Genomic DNA, 21,227 nt, shown 5'->3' with positions numbered 1-21,227 from the left:
ATAAGCATCTCATGGCCTGGAAAATCCAGTGACATAGATTAAAATTGCACATTTATGACTGATGAATTTAAATTTAAGTGATTAGATCACTTATTTTATTTAGAGATACAGCACAGTAACAGGCCCAAAGCCAGCGCTTTTACACCCATGTGACCTGAGTCCTTTGGGCACAGAGCTTGGAAAAAGCGACGCAACGGACTTTTAACACCATAAATCAGCGAGTTGTTTTGTTATGTATCCCGTCTCGCTGTGAAACGGGGACACCTCTTTTTCCCTTATTAGGGAGAGAGAGAGCTTGTGGTATGTTGAATACTGGGTGAACAAGTAGTCTTTGGGGTACTGCAAGTCTGTGTCTTTATTGATGCTTTGCTGCATGCTTGAGTGCTCGGTGGAGGGTGAAGATGCTTTTTTGATGGTGGGGGAGGGGTGTCATTGCTTTGCTGCTACTTATGCGTGGGTGAGGGGAGATGGTGGGGGTCTTTGGAGTTCTAACATTTAACTGTCATTCATTCTTTGGGGCATGTCTCTGTTTTTGCAGATGTTTGCAAGGAAAAAAATTCAGGATGTATGTTGTATACATTTCTCTGACATTAAATGTACCTATTGAAACCTGTTGAATTAACCCCTCCCCCCATGTGTCTTTTGAAGGTGAGAGAAAACCTGAGCACTTGTAGAAAACCCTCTCTCTTGGGGAGAACAAACAAACTCCCTGTAGACTGCGGCTGAATTGAACATCGGCAGTTGGCATTGGAACAGCATTCTGTTAACCACTCCACTACCACGCCGCCCTTTGTGTAACAGAACACTGGTATCAATAATAGTGATAATGAAATAGCCTATCCTATAGCTGCCTCCAAGAAGGAAAATACAGCCTAATAAGAAAAAGGAGCAGGAGGTGGCCATTTGCCCACCCTCTCCCCAGCCACTCTAGATCACAGCTAATCTTCTGACAGTTTCCTCCATGATCTCCATATCTTTGCTTAAGTGATGCAGTCAATTCTTATCTAATTATTGTGTTATAGTAAATTCTGTAAAACATTGAATGACAGTCTTAACAGTTCAAAATTACAATTTTTAACTCTTTCTGAGCTTGCAACATTTGAAGTGTCTATACAAGGTAAACACTGTAAGTCTGTTAATATCTGCAGCTGGATTCTTTCTCAGTCTCAGTTACCAATAACATGAGGATGTCTGTTAATGGCTCTTGGTCACTTTGAGAGCTAGTTTGGTGGATTCTTTCTTACTGTCTATCAAATTGGCTTGATGGATTCTTTCATTTGCATTCAGGCTCATCACTTTTACGCAATATTAATGTTTTTTTGTAACTAAAGTTAACTAAAACACTGGTGGACTAACGGATAAGGTATGAAAATTAAAATGTCTAGTTGCTTTATAAGGATATGCTGAACTCTGTTAATGAACGTATATTGTTTGAATGAAAGAAACCAGGCTGAGTTAATGGCTTGAGTACCAAACATCAAAGAGTTTGTCTATTTGTGTGTGTCTCTCTACACTTGTGAAATTTAGTGGGGTACTTTTCCTTGGGTTCTTTTAACTTTGCCTAGACCACAATCGGTGCCAGGGATCCAGGGTGGTTTCACGAGTGGGCCGGAATTTGGAGTTTTGCTGACAACAGTGACAATCAAGTGGTGACTCAGAATCGTGGGCCCTGAAACCTTTGTGGAAATCTTTGTGACTTACTACGTAGTATTTTATGTGCTTTATTTGTGCTTTTTATTTTTATGATAATAAATTAGGTTTTAGTTACTTTGTTGTGCTTGTATGCTTACTAAAACATCTCCTGGACACTCGAATAGTTTGGCTCTGATCAACCCAGCCCATTACATTCTGAAGTTCAAGATAATTAAGAATGAACAATAAATGCTGGCCTTGGCAGTGATGTCCACACCCTGTAAATCAGGGGTTCCCAACCTTTTTTATGCCATGGAGCCTGACCATGAACCGAGGGGTCCATGGACCCCAGGTTGAGAACAGTGCAGTACAAGAACAACCAGAAAGCTGTATGGAATGACATTGCTTCAGATTCAGTGCTACTCTCAAGACATGCTTTCTGTCAGTGATTGGAGAAAGTGTAAGTTCTCCCTCACAACCTCTCCCTCAATGTCACAAAGACAAAGGAGTTGGCTGTGGACTATAGGAGGAATGGAGACAGACTAACCCCTATTGACATCAGTGGATCTGGGGCTGAGAGGGTGAAGAACTTTAAGTTCCTCGGCAAAAACGTCACCAAGGTTCTCATGTGGTCTGTACGTACCGGCTGCGTGGTGAAAAAGACACAACAGCACTTCTTTCACCTCAGATGGTTGAAGAAGTTTGGTATGGGCCCCCAGATCCTAAGAACTTTCTATAGGGGCACAATTGAGAGCATCCTGACTGGCTGCATCACTGCCTGGTATGGGAACTGTACTTCCCTCAATTGCAGAACTCTGGAGAGCGTGGTGTGGACAGCCCAGCACATCTGTAGGTGTGAACTTCCCACTATTTACAAAGACAGGTGTGTAAAAAGGGCCTGAAGGATCATTGGGGACCCAAGTGACCCCAACCACAAATTGTTCCAGCTGCTACCATCCGGGAAATGGTACCGCAGCATAAAAGTCAGGACCAACAGGCTCCGGGGACAGCTTCTTCCACCAGGCCATCAGACTGATTAATTCACACTGATACAATTGTATTTCTATGTTATATTTATTTCCTGTTGTAAATACTAGTTATTATAAATTACAATAAATTGCACATTGCACATTTAGATGGAGACATAACGTAAATGTTTTTACTCTTCATGTATATGAAAGATGTAAGTAATAAAGTCAATTCAATTCAGAGCAATGTGAAGAAATCATGGAATGAAGATTGGCCAGCTGCCCCACTGATAATGAAAACTGCATGATTTAATATACCAAAATAAAGAGAATATACAGACACCCCAGAGTCTAGTGGGTGCAAGTCCAAGTGCACCTGAGAACCTTCTCGTAAGATATTTTCCCAAAAATATATATACCTTATTCATAATATAAATAGTAAATACAATCAGGTCACATGTTTCTCTATATTCATTTTACATTCAATTCAATGCATTGTCTTATATTCCCTTCATTTTAATACATCAGAACCATTGATGCAGAGGCTTAATTCAAAATGTGGGCTCTGCCTCCACAGATGCTGTCTGACTTGCTGAGTTCCTCCAATAGTTTGTTTCTTGTTCCAGGTTCTAGTGTCTGCAGTCTCTTGAGTCTCAGTCAAAACTATTTATGATTCCTCTTTAAGCAATGTATCTGCGAAGCAACTGAGAGTCTGCTGTACAGTCTAATTCAATATAACAAAGCACCTAAATGATTGCTGTCTTCCAAGCAATTCAACATTTATTGAAACAGATTCAAGAGTTCTATGCTACCTTATAGTGGTAGTAACTAAACTAACTTATGAAAAGATATTTTCAAATTTGTGACGTGCTCTCCAGCAGAAATAGGAAAGTACTTAAGTTTAGCCTTGGACATGTACAACACAAAATTGTCTCTATGCTAAATTCCTAGTACAGAAATGTAAGCAGCTCCGGTGTCTCGTGGGTCACCCAGTCCTCTGAGTTTTCTCTGCTTCAGTTGTTAATTTATTTCCCCCTTGAAAATGCGTAGAATATAAAAACAAGCTAGAATTGTAAAAGCCATTAGCTGGACAAGAATAGTGCATACAGATCCGGTACCATGGTGGGAAGTGACAGTGCAAATGAGGGTGCGGGGGAAAATATTAATTATTCTGGACTATTTTCTTTGGAACAAAGGAAATGAAGATTTCATTGAGGTCTATAAAATGATGAAATGCTTAGGAAGTGTGAAGAAGAAGAAGAAGAAGTTATTTCCCCTGTGATTAATGATCTACAGGTGGAACTATATGAGAGGGGTTGAGGGCAACTACTTTTATCCAAAGAGTAGTAGGGTTCTCAAACTTGTTGTCTGAAACAGAACTGGAGGCAATAACTATCCATGCATTTAGGAGTCACTAAGTTTACATGGTAGGTACTGGGATCTGGGTTTAGCCCATATGAACAGAATTTGCCAGTAGGCCCTCTCTCTCTGTTGTAAATACACATACTTCCACAATTAGGTTATCTTTGTCTCTACTAATCCCTTTGACAAATACATCCATGTCCTAAGATCTCAGAGATAAAAACATTCCTCCAAAGCCTATCAGTACATGGAATTTACACTCCTGTGTATGTCTGTTTTTGTTCTTTTTAAAACTTCCACATTCGAAGACAGGAACATTGGCAAATTTCCTATTACTCTCCCTTTATCATTCTATTACAATCTAGCAGTTTTTTAATATATGTAGAATACTTTAAAATTCCAGAGAAGTAAGGAACTATGTGTGTTAAAATTTGACCAGTTTTTGAAAAAATTGTTTTGTTTTTCTATAATATTCTTGGGATAAAAATAATATCATGTCTAAATGTTAATAACCTTCATGAAGAGTTTGCTTTAGTCTTGGACGGGTGTAAGATGTTCAGGCCCTCCTCTGTCTCGCCTGCCACCCAGAACTGGTGCAAAAATTGTGACTCATCAGTTCTCATTTTGTCCAGATATAGAGAAATTACCTTCCGGCTCTCAATCCGTTTGATAAAATGATAAGCCACAATTAAAAACTTCCACGTACAAAAATGTCCATTAAAAAGAAAGGCATCTCTAGCTAAGCCTGCATTGGTGTAGAATCTTAAAGGCAATTCCTCAGCAGTACACTGGAGAAACTCAGTTAATTCCATTTATAGCCCAAAGATAGCACAGAGTGACTGATCCATCAGCAGTGATAGCCCGCAAATTCCGCCCCATTATTATAATTTCAAACCTAATACGCAAATCTGAGTTTTCCTCTTATACTCCCAGACTGTTACTTTATTGAGATACAGCTCTCCTGGCCCTTCGAGCTGCACCACCTAGCAAAACCCAATTTAACCCCGGCCTAATCACAGGTCAATTTGCAATGTCCAATTAATCCACTGACCAGTACATGTTTGGACTGTGGGAGGAAACCAGAGCACCCGGAAGAAAGGATACAGGCAGCAGTGGTTATGTTCAGACCTTAAGCTAAAAGCATCATTGTCAAGAAGGTAATTGAACAGAAAAATATGGCAATCAAATGTAACACCTGATTGCTACTATTTTAGAAAATTGTGCATCACGGTGATTTTGGTATTGGTTTATTATTATCACATGCACCAATAATACAGTGAAAAGCTTGTCCTGCATATTGTTCATTCAGATCAAATTATTACACAGTGCAGTGAGGTAGTACAAGGTAAGGCAATAATAATACAGAATAGCAACGTGGATGGTTGCGAAGAAAAAGCATTTCAGGACATATACTGTATACATTAATGTACCTTTGAATAAAGTGTAATAGCTACAGAGAACATGCAGTGCATTTAAACAATAAAGTGCAGGTGCAAGATCATAATGAGGTTCTGGCAATCCTTTTTCAATCCTGGCAGTGCTTGCTGTGTGGAGTTTACATGTTCTCTCTGCAACCGCGTAGGTTTGCACTCGCATCCTAATACAGCTGGTCACTGAAAACTTTCCCTGATGTGTAATGACTGGTAGAATGTGGGAGCAGTTGATGGGATTGTGAGGATGAAGTGGATCAGGGTAAAATTATCGTTAAAAAATGGCCCAGATAGAGTGAATGTGGAGGGGACGTTTCCTGTAGTGGGAGAGTCTAGGACAGAGGGCACAGCCATTTAGAAAGGAGATAAGGAGGTATTGTTTTAGCCAGAGGGAATGAATCTGTGGAATTCGTTGCCACAGGAGGCTGTGGCGACTAATACACTGGCTGTATTTAAGGCAGACGTTGATAGGTTCATGATTAATTAAGACGTGAGAAGTTACAGGGAGAAGGTAGAAGAATGGGGTTGAGAGGGAAAATGGATCAGCTATGCTAAAATGGCGGTGCAGACTCGATGGGCCGAAAGGCCCACTCCTGCTCGTCTGTCTTCGGCTCGCTTGATAAACGGCGCAGACTCAGTGGGACGGGGGCCTATCACGGCGCTGCAAAGCTTTTTTCGTAACTAAAATGGACGGCGATAATTAGTTTTAGTACAACGTCTTCCGGCTCGGGGTGACGAAAGGGCCGATTGAGGAAGAACACGCTGAGGCCTGCCTTGGCATTCTTTCGTCACCTCCGGCGACTCTCGACAGGCGCTCCGTGGTTTCGCCGCAGGGAGGAGGATCTTTAGCTGTAAATGTAAACCCGGCCTCCTTTACCAACGCCAGCGTGAAGCTTGTTGACGGCCATTTTCTTCACTTCCGTGGGTCGATTTCGCCGTCCACGCATGCGCGGGCGGGCGGGCGCCGGCTGTTTATTCCCCTGCGGAGACGCCAGTTGGCCCGCGGAGTCCCCCCGGCATCTCGTCTGCGTGTGGCGCCGCATTTCCAGCGGCTGGTGCCCAGGTCAGGTGACGGGCATCCGCCGATGTGAGTGACCATGGACGATGAAGTTGACAGTAGCGGCGATGTCCTGCTGCAGAGGGGCATAGGAGACATCAGTGAGTACCGCGGGGAGTGTGGCTGCTGGCTGAGACCTTGCGGGGGAATTGGCCGCAGCGTGCTTCTATTCTGAGCCGCTTACCGTCTCTTTACCGACATGAGTAGCGGCCTGCATTTGTACAGCGCGCCCGAACGCTGAGGTCCAGGAGGGTGACCGGACAAGTAGATTCACGTCCAGCAGCCCGACCTGGCGGTTTAAAGCGCAATTAAAAGGATGTATGGCCTTGAAGAGCGCGAGTTTTTGACAGCGGTTTGAGGACCAGAGCTGAATGCGTGTCCACCGACAATGGAGAGAAGGAAACCGGGGATGCAGAATGTGGAGGCCTGCAGAATTCCTAGTTGTAGAGATGGATGGTGTTATGAAAGGGCACAGAGACGGTTTTCCTTATTAAGTTTGAGGTATTGGTGAATCAACAGCCCGTTGTAGATCAAGGAGGACGCGTCATTGATGAATGGAGGTTCCTGGACCCAGGGGAAGGTTGTTTCTGGAATCTGAATGATTCCGGGTTGGTTAGAGGCAAATGGTGGAGACCAGAGGAAACAAGGGCATAGAGAAGGACATTAGTAAGATGCAGAATGGGCAACGGTAAGCAGGTGATGTCTTGATGGAGATAATACTGGATTTAAACTCTGAATCCGATTACAGTCAGATGACAGTGGTCTCTCCAAGTCTGTTTAGAGACCTGGGTTATTTGGTGACCAGACGGCAGCTAGTGTAGTGGAAATAAAATTGTTTGCAGGTCTTTGATCAGAGCAGAAACTGCAGCATCCAGAGGATAGCCAGGTAATCAGAGGGAGAATGCATGAAAGGTTTTTAAAAAGGCTGATTTTGTAGTAATTTCTGGATTTAAGGGATAATTGTACATCAATTTGTACTATAGCAACATAAAATTTAAATAAATATAATTTTGCTCAAATGAAACATGCTGAACACCATGAAATGGAGTCTGGTTGGTTTCTTTATTACCAGTCATTGAAACTATGCATCTGTTTCCTCATAATCCTCTGCCCTTTTTCACTTTCTGTCTTTTAGTTTCACTTTCTATTGATTTTTATTCTCCACTTTCTCTTGCCCTCCCAGTGATCTTTAACTTTCTTTTCAGTTTCTCTTCAAGAAATCCAGTGCAAGATTGTTTAATGCCATTTCCAGTACTCAAGTGTAACGGAGAACCAAATGATTGTTACTCCAGATCTGAAGCAGCATAAAAAATACAATAAGCTAAAGAACACAATAAGAAAAAGAACCACAATAAATATAAATACACAAGATAGATTGTATGTCCGTTAAGTGACCCCAAGTACAGGCGTGTCTGTACATAAGGGACTTGATAGGAAATGGTAGTGGTTGGGGGTGTAAGTTAATGGGTGGAGGTGTTCTTCCTCTCAATCTTGCCTTGAACATCTCACATCGGTATCTCCTCCCTCTTGAGAGAAGAGAGAATGTCCAGTTTAGACTTGATCCAGGTTCACCACCTTCCTTCTTATCAGCAGAAAGCAAAACCTACAAGGGAGAATGCTTTTTTTAAAATACCTTTGACTAATTTAACAATATTTAATTGGAATTTAATTTTAATTATTATAATAAGTAATGAAAATCTTTCCATTTTGTAATAATACATTTAATTTTAAATGTCAGAAATCCCCAAATGCTTAAGGTCTTTGATAGTTTTGAGAGCTAGTTCAGCCTGGAGATGTGGTCAGGGCATTGATGAGGGTCTGACAAATTTTTGTGATATTACTGTTTTTCTTATTAGCACACTGATCACATTAACTTGCATTGTTGCTGCAAATAGTTCATTGGATCTTAACGCTGTTCTGAGTAAGATTAACGTGCAGTGGCAGCAGAAGCATAGATGATGGTGTTCCAATCTTTCATAGTGTTGATGGTTATTTTTGTTTTATTTTAACGAAGCAGCACGGAGTTGGCCTTTATAGCCCTTCGAGCCACACTCGCCTCAGCAAACACCAGCAAACCCAATTAACCCTCACCTAATTATGCGACAATTTGCAATGGCCAATTAAGCTGTTTCGATGTGCGTGTGACAAATAAAGTCAAAGGAAAGATACTAGCATGGATAAAGCAGCAACTGATTGGCAGGAGGCAAAGAGTGGCAATAAAGGGAGCCTTTTCTGCTTAGCTGCCGGTGACTAGTGGTGTTCCACAGGGGTCTGTGTTAGGACTGATTCTTTTGGCGTTATATGTCAGTGATTTGGATGATGGAATTGGTGGCTTTGTTGCACAGTTTTCAGATGATACAAAGATCGGTGGAGGGGCAGGTAGTTTTGAGGAAGTAGGGAGGCTACAGAAGGACTTGGGCAGATTAGGAGAACGGGCAAAGAAGTGGCAAATGGAATACAGTGTTGGTAAGTGTATGGTCATGTACTTTGGTAGAAGAAATGAAAGGGTTGACTATTTTCTAAATTGAAAACAAATTGAGGTGCAAAGGGACTTGGGAGTTCTTGTGCAGGATTTCCTAAAGGTTAATCTGCAGATTGAGTCTGTGGGGAGGAAGGCAAGTGCAAGTGCATTTCAAGAGGACTAGAATGTAAAAGCAAGCATGTAATGTTGAGACTTTATAAAGCACCAGTGAGGCCTCACTTGGAGTATTGTGAGCTGAAACTGGAAAGGGATCAAAGGAAGTTCACGAAAATGATTCCAGGATTCATATGACAAGTCATATAAAAAGCGTTTGATGGCTCTGGGTCTGTCACTGGAATTTAGAAGAATGAAGGGTGACCTAATTGAAACCTATCAAATGGTGAAAGTCCTTGATAGAGTGGACGTGGAGAGGATGTTTCCTTTGGTAGGAGTGTCTGTAACACCAGAGGACACAGCCTGAAGAGTAGAGGGGTGTCCATTTAGAACAGAGTGAGGAGGAGTTTCTTTAGCCAGAGAGTGGTGAATCTGTGGAATTCTTTGCCACAGGCACCTGTGGAGGCCAAGTCTGTATGTCTGTTTAAGGCAGAGGTTGATAAAATCTTGGCTGGTCAGGGCATAAAGGGATATTGGAGTGGGGAAGGCAGGAGATTGGGGCTGAAAGGAAAAATGGATCTGCCATGGTGAAATGGCAGAGCAGACTCGAGGGGCCAAATGGCCTAATTGAATTGAATTGAATTGGAATTGACTTTATTTCCTTAATATACATGAGTAAAAATCTTTACGTTAGATTTCCATCTCAATGTGCAATTTATAGTAATCTATATACTACTAAAACTCTCATGTCCGTCTGTTTGTGACCTCCAATTAGCGCAAACGGTGCATTACAGCGGCACTTTTTTCGGCTCAATCAAATTAAAATGCGCTAACTTACAGAATGCAGGCAAAGTTCAGGGTTATATATTTGTATAAAATTGCTCATTTGCAAAAATCAACAGGCTTCCTTTTAACTCTAGAGCCGATCCGCCATCATGGAAATCGGGATGCAACAGCGCAACGCATGCGCACGGCCAGCCTCAGCAGCGACACCTACCAGAGCAAAAGGGCAGGGCAGCTCTATTTCGCGGGGTCACATTCTGCTAATCACCATCAGCATGTGCAGGATTGAGACAGATCTGACTGCCACCCATCAATAAGAGATAATTAAATCTTATTGTAATGACGTACTTCAAGATACCCATAAAACCCTTTACTGCAGTCAAAGGACAGCGGTGACTATCACGTCCATTTAGGAGAGCGCCAACCACATCATCAAAAATAATCAGCATCCTTTGGTGTTAGTGCTTTGTATCTTCTATCCAGCATTAGGGTAAAAAAAAAATAGCCTAATTATGTTGTGTGGAAAGGGAGGGGGGACATTATGGTCAAGAGATGAGGCCAAATATCGTCAGGAAGCGGCAAGGAGAGGGAGAGAACAAGAATCGGCTGAGGCCAGGGCCGCACGACTCCAGGATCAAAGAGTCAGGACAAAAAAAGATGAGAGAAGAAGAGACAGAGGAGGAGAGGCATGCACATCTCCAGGATCAGAGACAAACAACAAACAACAGAAGAGATGAAGAGATGGGGGATGAAAGGACTGCACGTCTCCAGAATGACAACGAGAGGCACAAGGGTGGCAGATAAGCCAAAAGTGTCCTTCGTTAAATGAGGAGCAATTATATTTTGCTATGTGTCGTTCTTCTTTAATAAAACTACTTCAGTTTCCAAAGCAAAGCGATACCAATAGCATTCGGGAAAATTTAATGTTCATTCTGGTCACATCAGGCTGCACTAGTCTTCTCTCAACGGGTGCCCCAACGGGTCATCCCGTTGTTTATAATAAATAGCAATCAATGTAACATAGAAATACAATTGTATCAGTGTGAATTAATCAGTCTGATAGCCTGCTGGAAGAAGCTGTCCTGGAGCCTATTGATCCTGGCTTTTATGTTGTGGTACTGTTTCCCAGATGGTAACAGCTGGAACAGTTTGTGGTTGGGGTGACCTAATGATCCTTCAGCCCCTTTTTATGCACCTAACTCTGTAAATGTCCTGAATAGTGGGAAGTTCACATCTACAGATGTGCTGGGCTGTCCACACCACTCTCTGCAGAGCCCTGTGATTGAGGGAAGTACAGTTCCCATACCAGGCAGTGAAACAGCCAGTCAGGATGCTTTCAGTTTTGCCCCTATAGAAAGTTCTTGGGATTTGGGGGCCCATACCAAACTACTTCAACCCTCTGAGGTGAAAGAGGTGCTGTTGTGCCTTTTTCATTGCAGCTGGTATGTACAGACCACGTGAGATCCTCAGTGATGTTTATATGCTGAGGAACTTAAAGCTGTTCACCCTCTCAACCCCAGACCATTGATGTCAATAGGGGTTAGCCTGTCTCCATTCCTCTTGTAGTCCACAACCAGCTCCTTTGTTTTTGTGACATTGAGAGAGAAGTTGTTTTTCTTGACACCGCTGTGTCAGGGTGATAACTTCTGTGTAGGCTGCCTTGTTATTATTTGAGATAAGGCCAATCACTATAGTGTCTTCAGCAAATTTAATTAGCAGATTGGAGCTGTGGGTGGCGATGCAGTCATGTGTATACAGATTTAAAAATTTCTTATATTTTATGGTCTTAATCTAATCGCTCACTCACAAAATGCTAGAGGAACTCAGCAGGTCAGGCTGCACTTATGGAGGGGAATAAACGGTCAGTGTTTCAGGCTGAGGCACTTCACCTATGTCCTTCCTTTCCTGATGAAGAGCCTCAACCTGAAATATTGGCCGTTCATTCCCCTCCATAGATGCTGCCTGATCTGTTAAGTTCTTCCAGCTGTTTTTTGTGGCTGGCTCACTATTATCTTAGCAAGATAAGAGCCTATGGAATTACAGGGAAGTTACTAGCGTGGGTGGAGCATTGGCTGGTCGGCAGAAAACAGACAGTGGGAATAAAGGGATCCTATTCTGGCTGGCTGCCGGTTACCAGTGGAGTACCACAGGGGTCAGTGTTGGGACTGCTGCTTTTTACAATGTATGTCAAAGACTTGGACTACAGTATTAATGGATTTGTGGCTAAATTTGCCGATGATACAAAGATAGGTGGATGAGTGGGTAGTGTTGAGGAAACAGAGAGCCTGCAGAGAGACTTAGTTTAAGGGAATGGGCAAAGAAGTGACAAATGAAATACAATGTTGGAAAATGTATGGTCGTGCACTTTGGTGGAAGAAATAAATGGGCAGGCTTTAATTTAGATGGAGAGAGAATTCAAAATGCAGAGATGCAAAGGGACTTGGGAATCCTTGTGCAAGATGCCCTAAGGGTTAACCTCCAGGTTGAGTCGGCTGTGAAGAAGGCGAATGCAATGTTGGCATTCATTTCTAGAGGTATAGAAAATAAGAGCAGGGATGTGATGTTGAGGAACTATAAGGCACTCGTGAGACCACACTTGGAGTATTGTGTGCAGTTTTGGGCTTTTTTTTTGGCGTGTGCATGCATGCGTGTGCGTCCGTGCATGTGTGATGTTGGCGGGACGATGTCTTTTTCATGCCCTTACAAGGCGTGGAGCAAGAGAGATACTGTGTAGCGCGCCATTCCTCACACAGACATTTTGCTGTATTTTTCCCTTTATTTTGCGAGGTCGAGTTGTGATCTCGACACTCAACCCGGCACTGATGGAAAGCATACTCGGGAGCGGCCCCAACTGGATTCGAACCCGGGAACCTTCGTTCAGGAGTCCGGCGCTGATATCATTGTGCCACCAACTGGCCCGAGGGCTCCTTATTTTGGAAAGAATATACTGACATTGGAGAGGGTTCAGAGAAGATTGATGAGAATGATTCCAAGAATGAAAGGGTTACTGTAGGAGGAACGTCTGGCAGCTCTTGTGCTGTATTCCCTGAAGTTCAGGAGAATGAGGGGGGGATCTTATAGAAACATTCCGAATGTTAAAAGACCTGAACAGATTAGATACGGCAAAGTTATTTCCAATAGTAGCGGATTCTAGTAGAAGAGGGTACGACTTAAGGATTGAAGGACGTCCTTTCAGAACTGAGATGCGGAAAAATTACTTTAGTCAGAGGGTGGTAAATCTGTGGAATTTGTTGCCACGAGCGGCTATGGAGGCCAAGTCATTGGGTGTATTTAAGGCAGAGATAGATAGGTTCTTGATTATCCAGGGCATCAAAGGGTATGGGGTGAAAGCAAGGGAGTGGGGATGACTGGAAGAATTTGATCAGCCCATGATTGAATGGTGGAGCAGATTCGATGGGCCAAATGGCCTACTTCTGCTCCTATATCTTATGGTCTTTCAATGGAAATTGTCATTCCCACTTGATTTTGTCCTGCATGTATCTACAGACCTGTTAACGCTCTGAAATGTGTGGCCAGATTCCCCTACCCCCCCCCCCCCAGGGAACAAAGGGAACAATTAGGACAATCGATCTGAGCCTTGAGTTCATCATCTATAACCCAAAGATAAACGGAAATGACATTCATTTTAATGAATCGTCATTAGTAGAAGCACCTTCTTTATCTTGTTGTCTATAAAAAGAAGACAATCAAAGGAACACCAAAACTCAGGAAATTACATGAACATTTATGGAACAAGGGAAAATTCCTGCGATTTTTATTTAAGTAGTAATCTTGCACGTGTCTTTTTTTTTTAGGTTTCTGGGCTGACCGTACACCAATACATGAAGCAGTTAAAGAAGGCCACGTGTTTAAGCTGAAGCAATTAATTGAAAGTGGGGCCTGTGTGAATGTGGTTACTGTGGACTCCATAACCCCACTGCATGAGGCAAGCCTCCGGGGTCAACTTCAATGTCTACAGTTGTTGCTTGCTGCTGGAGCAGAGGTACAATCTTCATTGGGTACTGCCCATTATGTATTCCTCAACAGGAATGGAGGGTTGGTTGCCAGAGGTAATGGCTTGGCTTGTAAAGGGTTACTGTGATGGAGGGAGAAGCCACACCCATACACAATAAGGAAAGGAAAGGAACGTTGCATCCGGAGTTTCTCCGGTTAGCGGACGATTTCCCTCCACGCCTCTCTGACGTAGTGGGGAATCACGTACGAGGCAAGTTACAGCAGTGGTTTGCCATTGCCTTCTACCGGGTGAGTTTCCAAAGAGATCACCAGCTCGTAACTCAGCACGGATAGAAAGCGTGTAGGGGAGCCGGCTGGAGCTGGATTCGAACTCGGGACCTTTCATCCCGAAGTCCGACACTGATGCCACTACGCCACCAGCCGGGTCCCATACACAATAACATCCTTAAGTTTTCAACCCGTGAAGGTTACAGAAAATGTGGCACACTCTCTATCAAGAAATGTTGGTTCAAGTTTCCACATGAAATTAATTGCAAATTTAACAAGTGGCACAGCTCAGAGATTTTCACAAACAAGAGAATATCTGCAGATGCTGGCAATCAAAGTAACACACACAAAATACTGGAGGAACTCAGCAGGCTTGATAAAGGGTCTCTACCCAAAACGTCAACTGTTCACTCTTTTCCAAAGATGTGACCTGGCCTGCTGAGTTCCTGCAGCATTTTGTATGTATTATTTTGATTTTCAGCATCTGCAGATTTTTTCTTCCGGGGATGCCTACCCTGAAGAAGTTCAAATCTTCTGTCCTGATGAAGGGCCTCGGCCCAAAATATCGACTGCTTACTCTTATCCACAGATATTGCCTGGCCTGCTGAGCTCCTCCAGCATTTTGTGTGTTTGCAGCCTTTTACAATTAAACCATTGGCTATGTCAAGTGAACTTAATTGTTAATTATGTTAATATTTCAAAATTTAAGTTTATCCTAGTGCTAAGGGCAATAATGTACAGTTTACAGTTTAAATGTGCTGCACACTTCATCCATTTTGAATTATATTTTATTTACTCATTTGTCATACTGTTTTATATGCTGTGTGTGCTATCTATTTTGTGGGTGCACTGTGATCCCGAGGAACATTGTTTCATTTGGTTGTATTTATGCACAGTCAGACAATAAACTTGAACTTAACATTGTTAAAAAGCAGGTTACTGCTGTCGTGTTGCTATTTGTGGGAGATGCTATGCTCAAGTTGTCTCTAATTTCTCTGTTAGGGCATTTGCTACACTGAAATACTTCACTGTTTTCAATGTTTGGGTTGCTATGATGGGTGCTATATAAATTCAGAATATTCCTTGTACAAGAAGTCGGGGTTTATGATTTCTAGAGTTATAGAGAGTTATAAGAGAGACATGGAAATGAATCTTACAGCCCTCCGAATCCATACCAACCACCCAATAATGTATAGTGTTGGTTTGCTTTTATTAGGGTCTTGATTTGTCATGGCTTCAAAAGTTACGGATAGAAGGCAGGAGAACGGGGTTGAGAGAGTTAATAAATCAGCCACGAAAGAATGGTGGAGCAGTCTCAAAGGACTGAATGGCCTAATTCTGCTTCTGTCTCTTATGGTCTTAGAGTGTATTTTTGTTGTAGTTTGACTTTTCTGTGCTTGCCTATAATCTTAACACCTGTATGTGTTCAATGAATATTCAGTAATTGTATAGTTGATTCTGTATTTTCTAAAAGTTTATCTCAAGCCTGTGTCACGTTACTGAGCTTGATTATTTCAAGATTACAGTCGACGTTTCAGTCCTGCTGAAGGATCTTGGCCCAAAATGTCGACTGTTACTCTTTTCCATAGATGCTACCTGGCCTGCTGAGTTCCTCCAGCATTTTGTGTGTGTTACCTGGATTTCCAGTATCTGCAGATTTTCTGTTGTTTGTGATCTGATTATTTCATATGATACTCCTTATCACTGGAAAGTCTTGTTATCTCTCTCGTTTGAACTAGCTTTTAGTATGAGATGACCATGACTACTTTGTCTTTCCTTTGTTCTTGTTATACCTAATGAATGACTGTAGCCACCAAGTTTTATGCCTTTAAGCCTCATTCTTGACTGCCAAAGAACCTCTGGATCATATTATCATTCGATCCAACACTTCTGAATTCATGCTAATCCCCCTTCTGGGTTCTTCACCATTCCTGTCCAGACCTGATGAAGAACCTCAGCCCTAAAGATCTCTCCATGAACACTGCCTGTCCTAATTTCCTCCAGCATGCGTGTGCGTGTGTGTGTGTTGCTCAAGATTTCCAGCATCCCCAGATGCTCCCCAGATCTCTTGTTTTTATTTTGTGATAATCACATTTTATTCGCCCCTACATTTGGAGTCAGATTACCTTATATACCTTATTGACATTGATAGATAGTTTACTGTTTTGGGATTGAATAAACTATCGCTACTTAAAACCGATGGAAGCAATGCCAATTGTGGCCGTACTTCTCACTGGATTCCACGTAGGAAACGTGGCTGCAGGTCAGGGATACAGGTGCATTTAGGAAGCGGAGTTTTAGACTCCTAATATAGACTATCTTGCTGGCAGATGTACAGTCTCTAGTAAATAAAATCAAAGATCTCAGAGCTAGGTTGCTGTATCAGAGGGACGTTAGGACCACTTCCATCCTTCGTTTCACAGAGTCCTGGTTAACCCCTTCCATACCGGAAGCAGTGTTTCAGATTGACGGGTTCAGTATACGCCGTCAGGGTAAGACTGTCAAATCTCTCAAAGCAGAGATGGAGGTGTATGCCTCACAATCAACTCCTCTTGGTGCACCAATGTATCAGTGTTGTCCCAGCTCTACTCACCAGACCTGGAGCATCTCACAATTAAGTACCATCCATTTTACCTGCCGTGGGAGATTTCTGTGATCATTTTGGAAGCGGTATGTATTCCACCTCAGGCCAATGCCAAACAGGCTCTAGATGATCTGAGCAATGGGATCAACATGTATGAAATAGCACACCCTGACTCCTTCACCGTCATTTTGGGGGATTTTAAACAGGCCAGCTTGAAAAAGTTGCTAAATAATTGTCATCAACAAATCACTTGTAGTACCAGAGGAAACAACACACTGGACCACTGTTACACCACCATCAAGAATGCCTACCGTGCTATTCCACGCCCTCACTTCAGAATGTCTGATCACCTGGCTGTATTTCTACTCCCTGACTACAGGCAGAGACTAAGACTGCAGCACCAGTAGTGAGGACCAAGAAGGTATGGACAAGGGAAGCACAGGAGTGCTTACAGGACTGCTTTGAATTGGTGGACTGGTCTGCATTCAGTGACTCATCTTTGAATCTGGATGAGTATGCTACAGTTGTGTAAAACCTGTGTGCCGAAAGACTTACTGTACATTCCCAAACCAAAAGCCGTGGATGAACCATGAGGTATGTTGCCTGCTGACGGCTAGACCTGTGACATTCGAGTCTGGTGACCCAGGTGTGTAAAAGAAAACCAGGTATGACTTGCAGAGGGTTATTCCAAGTGAGGCTGGGGGCGACATCGGATGTGCAACAACTCTGGCAGGGTTTGCAAGACATTACTTCCTACAAAGTGAAACCCAATAGCATTGCTTCACTACCATTCAAGCTCAAAACCTTCTATGCCCGCTTTGAAAGGGAGAATATTACTACAGTTGTGAAGATCCCTGCTGCATCCGGTGACCCTGTGATCTCTGTCTCAGAGGCAGATGTTAAGCTGTCTTTCAGGAGGGTGAACCTTTGCAAGGCGGCATTCCCCAATGGAGTACCTGGTAAGGTTCTGAAAGCCTTTGCCAGCCAACCGGCGGGAGTATTCAAGGAAATTTTCAACCTCTCATTGCTATGGTTAGAAGTTCCCACCTGATTCAAAAAGACAACAATTATACCGGTTCCTGAGAAGAGTAATGCGAGCTGCCTTAATGGCTATCGCCCAGTAGCACTCACATCTATGATGATGAAATGCTTTGAGAGGTTGTTCTTGGCTAGAATGAACTTCTGCCTCAGCAAGGACATGGATTCACTGCAATTTGCCAATCATCACAATAGGTCTACAGCAGCCGCAATCTCAATGGCTCTTCACACGGTCTTGCATCACCTGGACAACACAAACACCTATGTCAGGATGCTATTCGTTGACTACAGCTCAGTGTTTAACACCATCATTCCCACAGTCCTGATTGATAAGCTACAGAACCTGGGCCTCTGTACCTCCCTCTGCAATTGGATCCCTGACTTCTAAACTGGAAGACCACAATCTGTGCAGATTGGTGATAATATCACCTCCTTGCTGATGACTGGCGCACCTCAGCAATGAGTGCTTAGCCCACTGTTCTAATTTCTCTATATCCATGACTGTGTGGCAAGACGTAGCTCAAATACCATCTTTAAATTTACTGATGATACAACCATTGTTGGTAGAATCTCAGATGGAGATGAGAGGGCGTACAGGAGCAAGATCTACCAGCTAGTTGAGTGGTGTCACAGCAACAACCTTGCACTCATTGTCAGTAAAACGAAAGAGCTGATTGTGGACTTCAGGAAGGGTAAGACAAGGGGACAGAAACCAGTCCTCATAGAGGAATCAGAAGTGGAAAGAGTGAGCAATTTCAGGTTCCTGGGTGTCAATATCTCAGAGGATCTAACCTGGTCCCAACATACCAATGCAGCTATAAAGAAGGCAAGACAGTGGCTATATTTCATTAGGAGTTTGAAGAGATTTGGTTTGTCAGCTGAAACACTCGAGAACTTCTATATATGTACCGTGGAGAGCTTTCTGACAGGCTGCATCAATGTCTGGCATGGTGGCGGGGGGGGGGGGGTGCGGTGCTATTGCACAGGTCTGAAAGAAAGAAGGTACAAAAAGTTGTAAAATTAGTCAGCTGTATCCTGGGTACTAGCCTTTGTAGTACCCAAGACATCTTCAAGGAGCAGAAAGGTGATGCTCATTATTAAGGACCCCCATCACCCAGGACATGCCCTGTTCTCCATGACTTTCCTTGATGCTCTGCATCATCTTTCAAACCCTGTTCTGAGTCATCATCCTTGCACAGGACGGTGAAGAAACCTTACCAAGGACGGAGCTGTGCAATCACTATTGACTGCATGGAAATACAAACATATTCAAGATTAAATCTTGCCACATCAGGCCTTCGTGTGGAGGTTGTATCAAATATTATTGAGTATAAATACTGCTGCAAGTGTCAACAATATTGTTGTTGTGAACTTGTTAACTCAATGAGACATACCAGACTTCATTCTGAATAGATACCAGGCACAGGTTCAAGTGCTGTGTGTACAGTTGGAAACCACTGTTTTTTAAAATATTTTTTATAAGATACTGATGTTGTAGTTTAATCATTTGTACTTTACTAAAGTTGTAGTTTAACCATTTGTACTTCTTAACAAACTTTTATCTTTCACCCCATGTATGGTTCGCCTCATCTATTGGCAGAAAACAGTATAGCAATTAAACTAACAGTTTATCACCATTCTCATTTTTTCGTTGACTAAAGGCTGATTTATACTTGTGTGTCAAATGTACGGCATAGCCGCGAACCTTACGCTGTATCTACGCTGAGCCCTACACCGTAGCCTAACGCGCACCTCTCTCAAAAACATAACTACGCGTCACGGTGTCGCAGACTGCAACAACTGTGATTGGTCCGCTTGGTAGCATCGCATTTCCTCCTACGCTGCAATAGCTTCCCATTGGGTGACTGAAGGGCAGGGAAGGAACTCTGGCTGCAATGCTTTCCATAAAGCTTTACAGACCTCTGAAATTATGGAGGACCCTGTGCTTGACACCAGTTTGTAGCTAGCTGCTACAGCCTGTTGACTTCCACCTGAAGCTAAAACTCGAATGGTGAATGCCAGTCTCTGAGTATACTGTGCGTAACACTGATGCGAAATAAATGGTTGGAGACGATGAACCAAATCGACAAATTTACCTGCCGACATTGAAAATATTTGAAATGCATTTCCTCGTTCTTGTCTCTCAGTGGCCGGACAAGCACAGAAAATTCACTCTCCTTCAGTTTCAGTCGCCATTGTTTGAAGTTTTGAGTTTCTTCGTGTTGAGTTTCAACACGAAGAAACTCAACACATTGGCATAGAAACTCCACCGCCAACTAGCGTTTTGGCAGTGAATTGCAGAGTGATGCAGACACACCAACGCACAAGTATAAATGCTCACAACGACGTAGCCCACTTGCATAGGCTGCAGCATAAGCTAGTATGCACCAGTATAAATCAGCCTGAAGCCTGATTTATACTTCTGCATCAACGCAACGCCGTAAGTACTGCGTCGCTGCAAACCCAACACGGATCCCTACGCCAGAGCCTGCGTTGCTGTGACGCGCACCTCTCCCAAAATGTAACCGTGCATCGCAGCAACTGGTCCACTTCATAGCATCACATTTCCTCCTACGCTGCAATAGCTTCCCATTGGGCGACTGAAGGGCAGGGAAGGAACTCTGTCTGCAATGCTTTCCATAAAGCTTTACAGACTTCCAAAATTATGGAGGACACATTTCGCTTTTACGAAAAAAGAGGCTCGCTTCTTGTTTACCCCGAGAAAGACTACCATGACCATGAAACCTTGCACGGGCAGGTGTGTGCATATGCGTGACGTGCGCGAATTGCAGAGCGACACAGACACACCAACGCACAAGTATAAATGCTCTCAACGCGCGTAAGTCACTTGCGTAGGTTACAGTGTCGAGTTAACGCAGAAGTATAAATCAGGCTTTAAGTGTTAGCACATTACCCACCTGATATAACTGTGCAACCAGTGATTGGTTTAGTTTATTTAAGGAATTTCTCTTATCTTGATTATAAAGGTGATGGATTTTTCAGAGGTGCCATCTTTTTATCTTCACCTCCTTTGCTGTTCGTTCATCTCCGCTGTGTTTCTCAGCTCCTTACTTAGTTTGCTTCGCATTTGTATGTTTGTTAGTACTTTAAAATAAATGATCGGCATTCTTGACTTCAGGAAGAACCCCAAGGGCTCAGAAAATAGCAAGGATCCAACAGTACCAGGTTCAAAATGTACATTTCGTGTGTGTGTGTGTGTGTGTGTGTGTAGCCTCCTGGTAAGCCTCAGGCTCGCTCAGCTCACTTTCGTCTAGGGGGAGCAGCCTTCGGCCCTGCCAAACTGGGTAATCAAGTTTGTGTGGATGCTGTGTGATGTATCCCACACCACCAATTAACAGACAGCACACAATATACAATTTACAGATTACAGTTTATAAATTTTCCTGGAACTATACAATTAATAGAGATACAATATACAAGGAAAGTAAAAGGTGCCAAACTTACCAGAGTTCAACCACTTCGTGCACAGCTGTTGGAGCTCAATTAATGGAGTCTTCTTTCCACCGGTCGATCTCCTCTGACATTCTCGACCCGC

The 21,227-nt window shown here is 43.0% G+C and overlaps 1 protein-coding gene across 1 annotated transcript in view; it reads left to right on the top strand.

The window, feature by feature from the left end:
• Positions 1 to 6,079: 6,079 nt before the first annotated feature.
• LOC140186947 (ankyrin repeat and SOCS box protein 13-like) overlaps positions 6,080 to 21,227 on the top strand; it is a 42,277-nt gene continuing 27,129 nt past the window's right edge. The window contains exons 1-2 of the mRNA XM_072241761.1: positions 6,080 to 6,550; positions 13,623 to 13,810. Of these exons, the coding sequence (XP_072097862.1) occupies positions 6,490 to 6,550; positions 13,623 to 13,810 (249 nt within the window). The 5' untranslated portion in view covers positions 6,080 to 6,489. The remainder of the gene's footprint in view (positions 6,551 to 13,622; positions 13,811 to 21,227) is intronic.

Source organism: Mobula birostris, chromosome 23 (assembly GCF_030028105.1).
Source record: "Mobula birostris isolate sMobBir1 chromosome 23, sMobBir1.hap1, whole genome shotgun sequence".
NCBI classification, from domain to species: Eukaryota; Metazoa; Chordata; class Chondrichthyes; order Myliobatiformes; family Myliobatidae; genus Mobula; species Mobula birostris.
The sequence above is the reverse complement of the archived record's forward strand: the minus strand, read 5'-3'. Positions and strand labels throughout refer to the sequence as shown.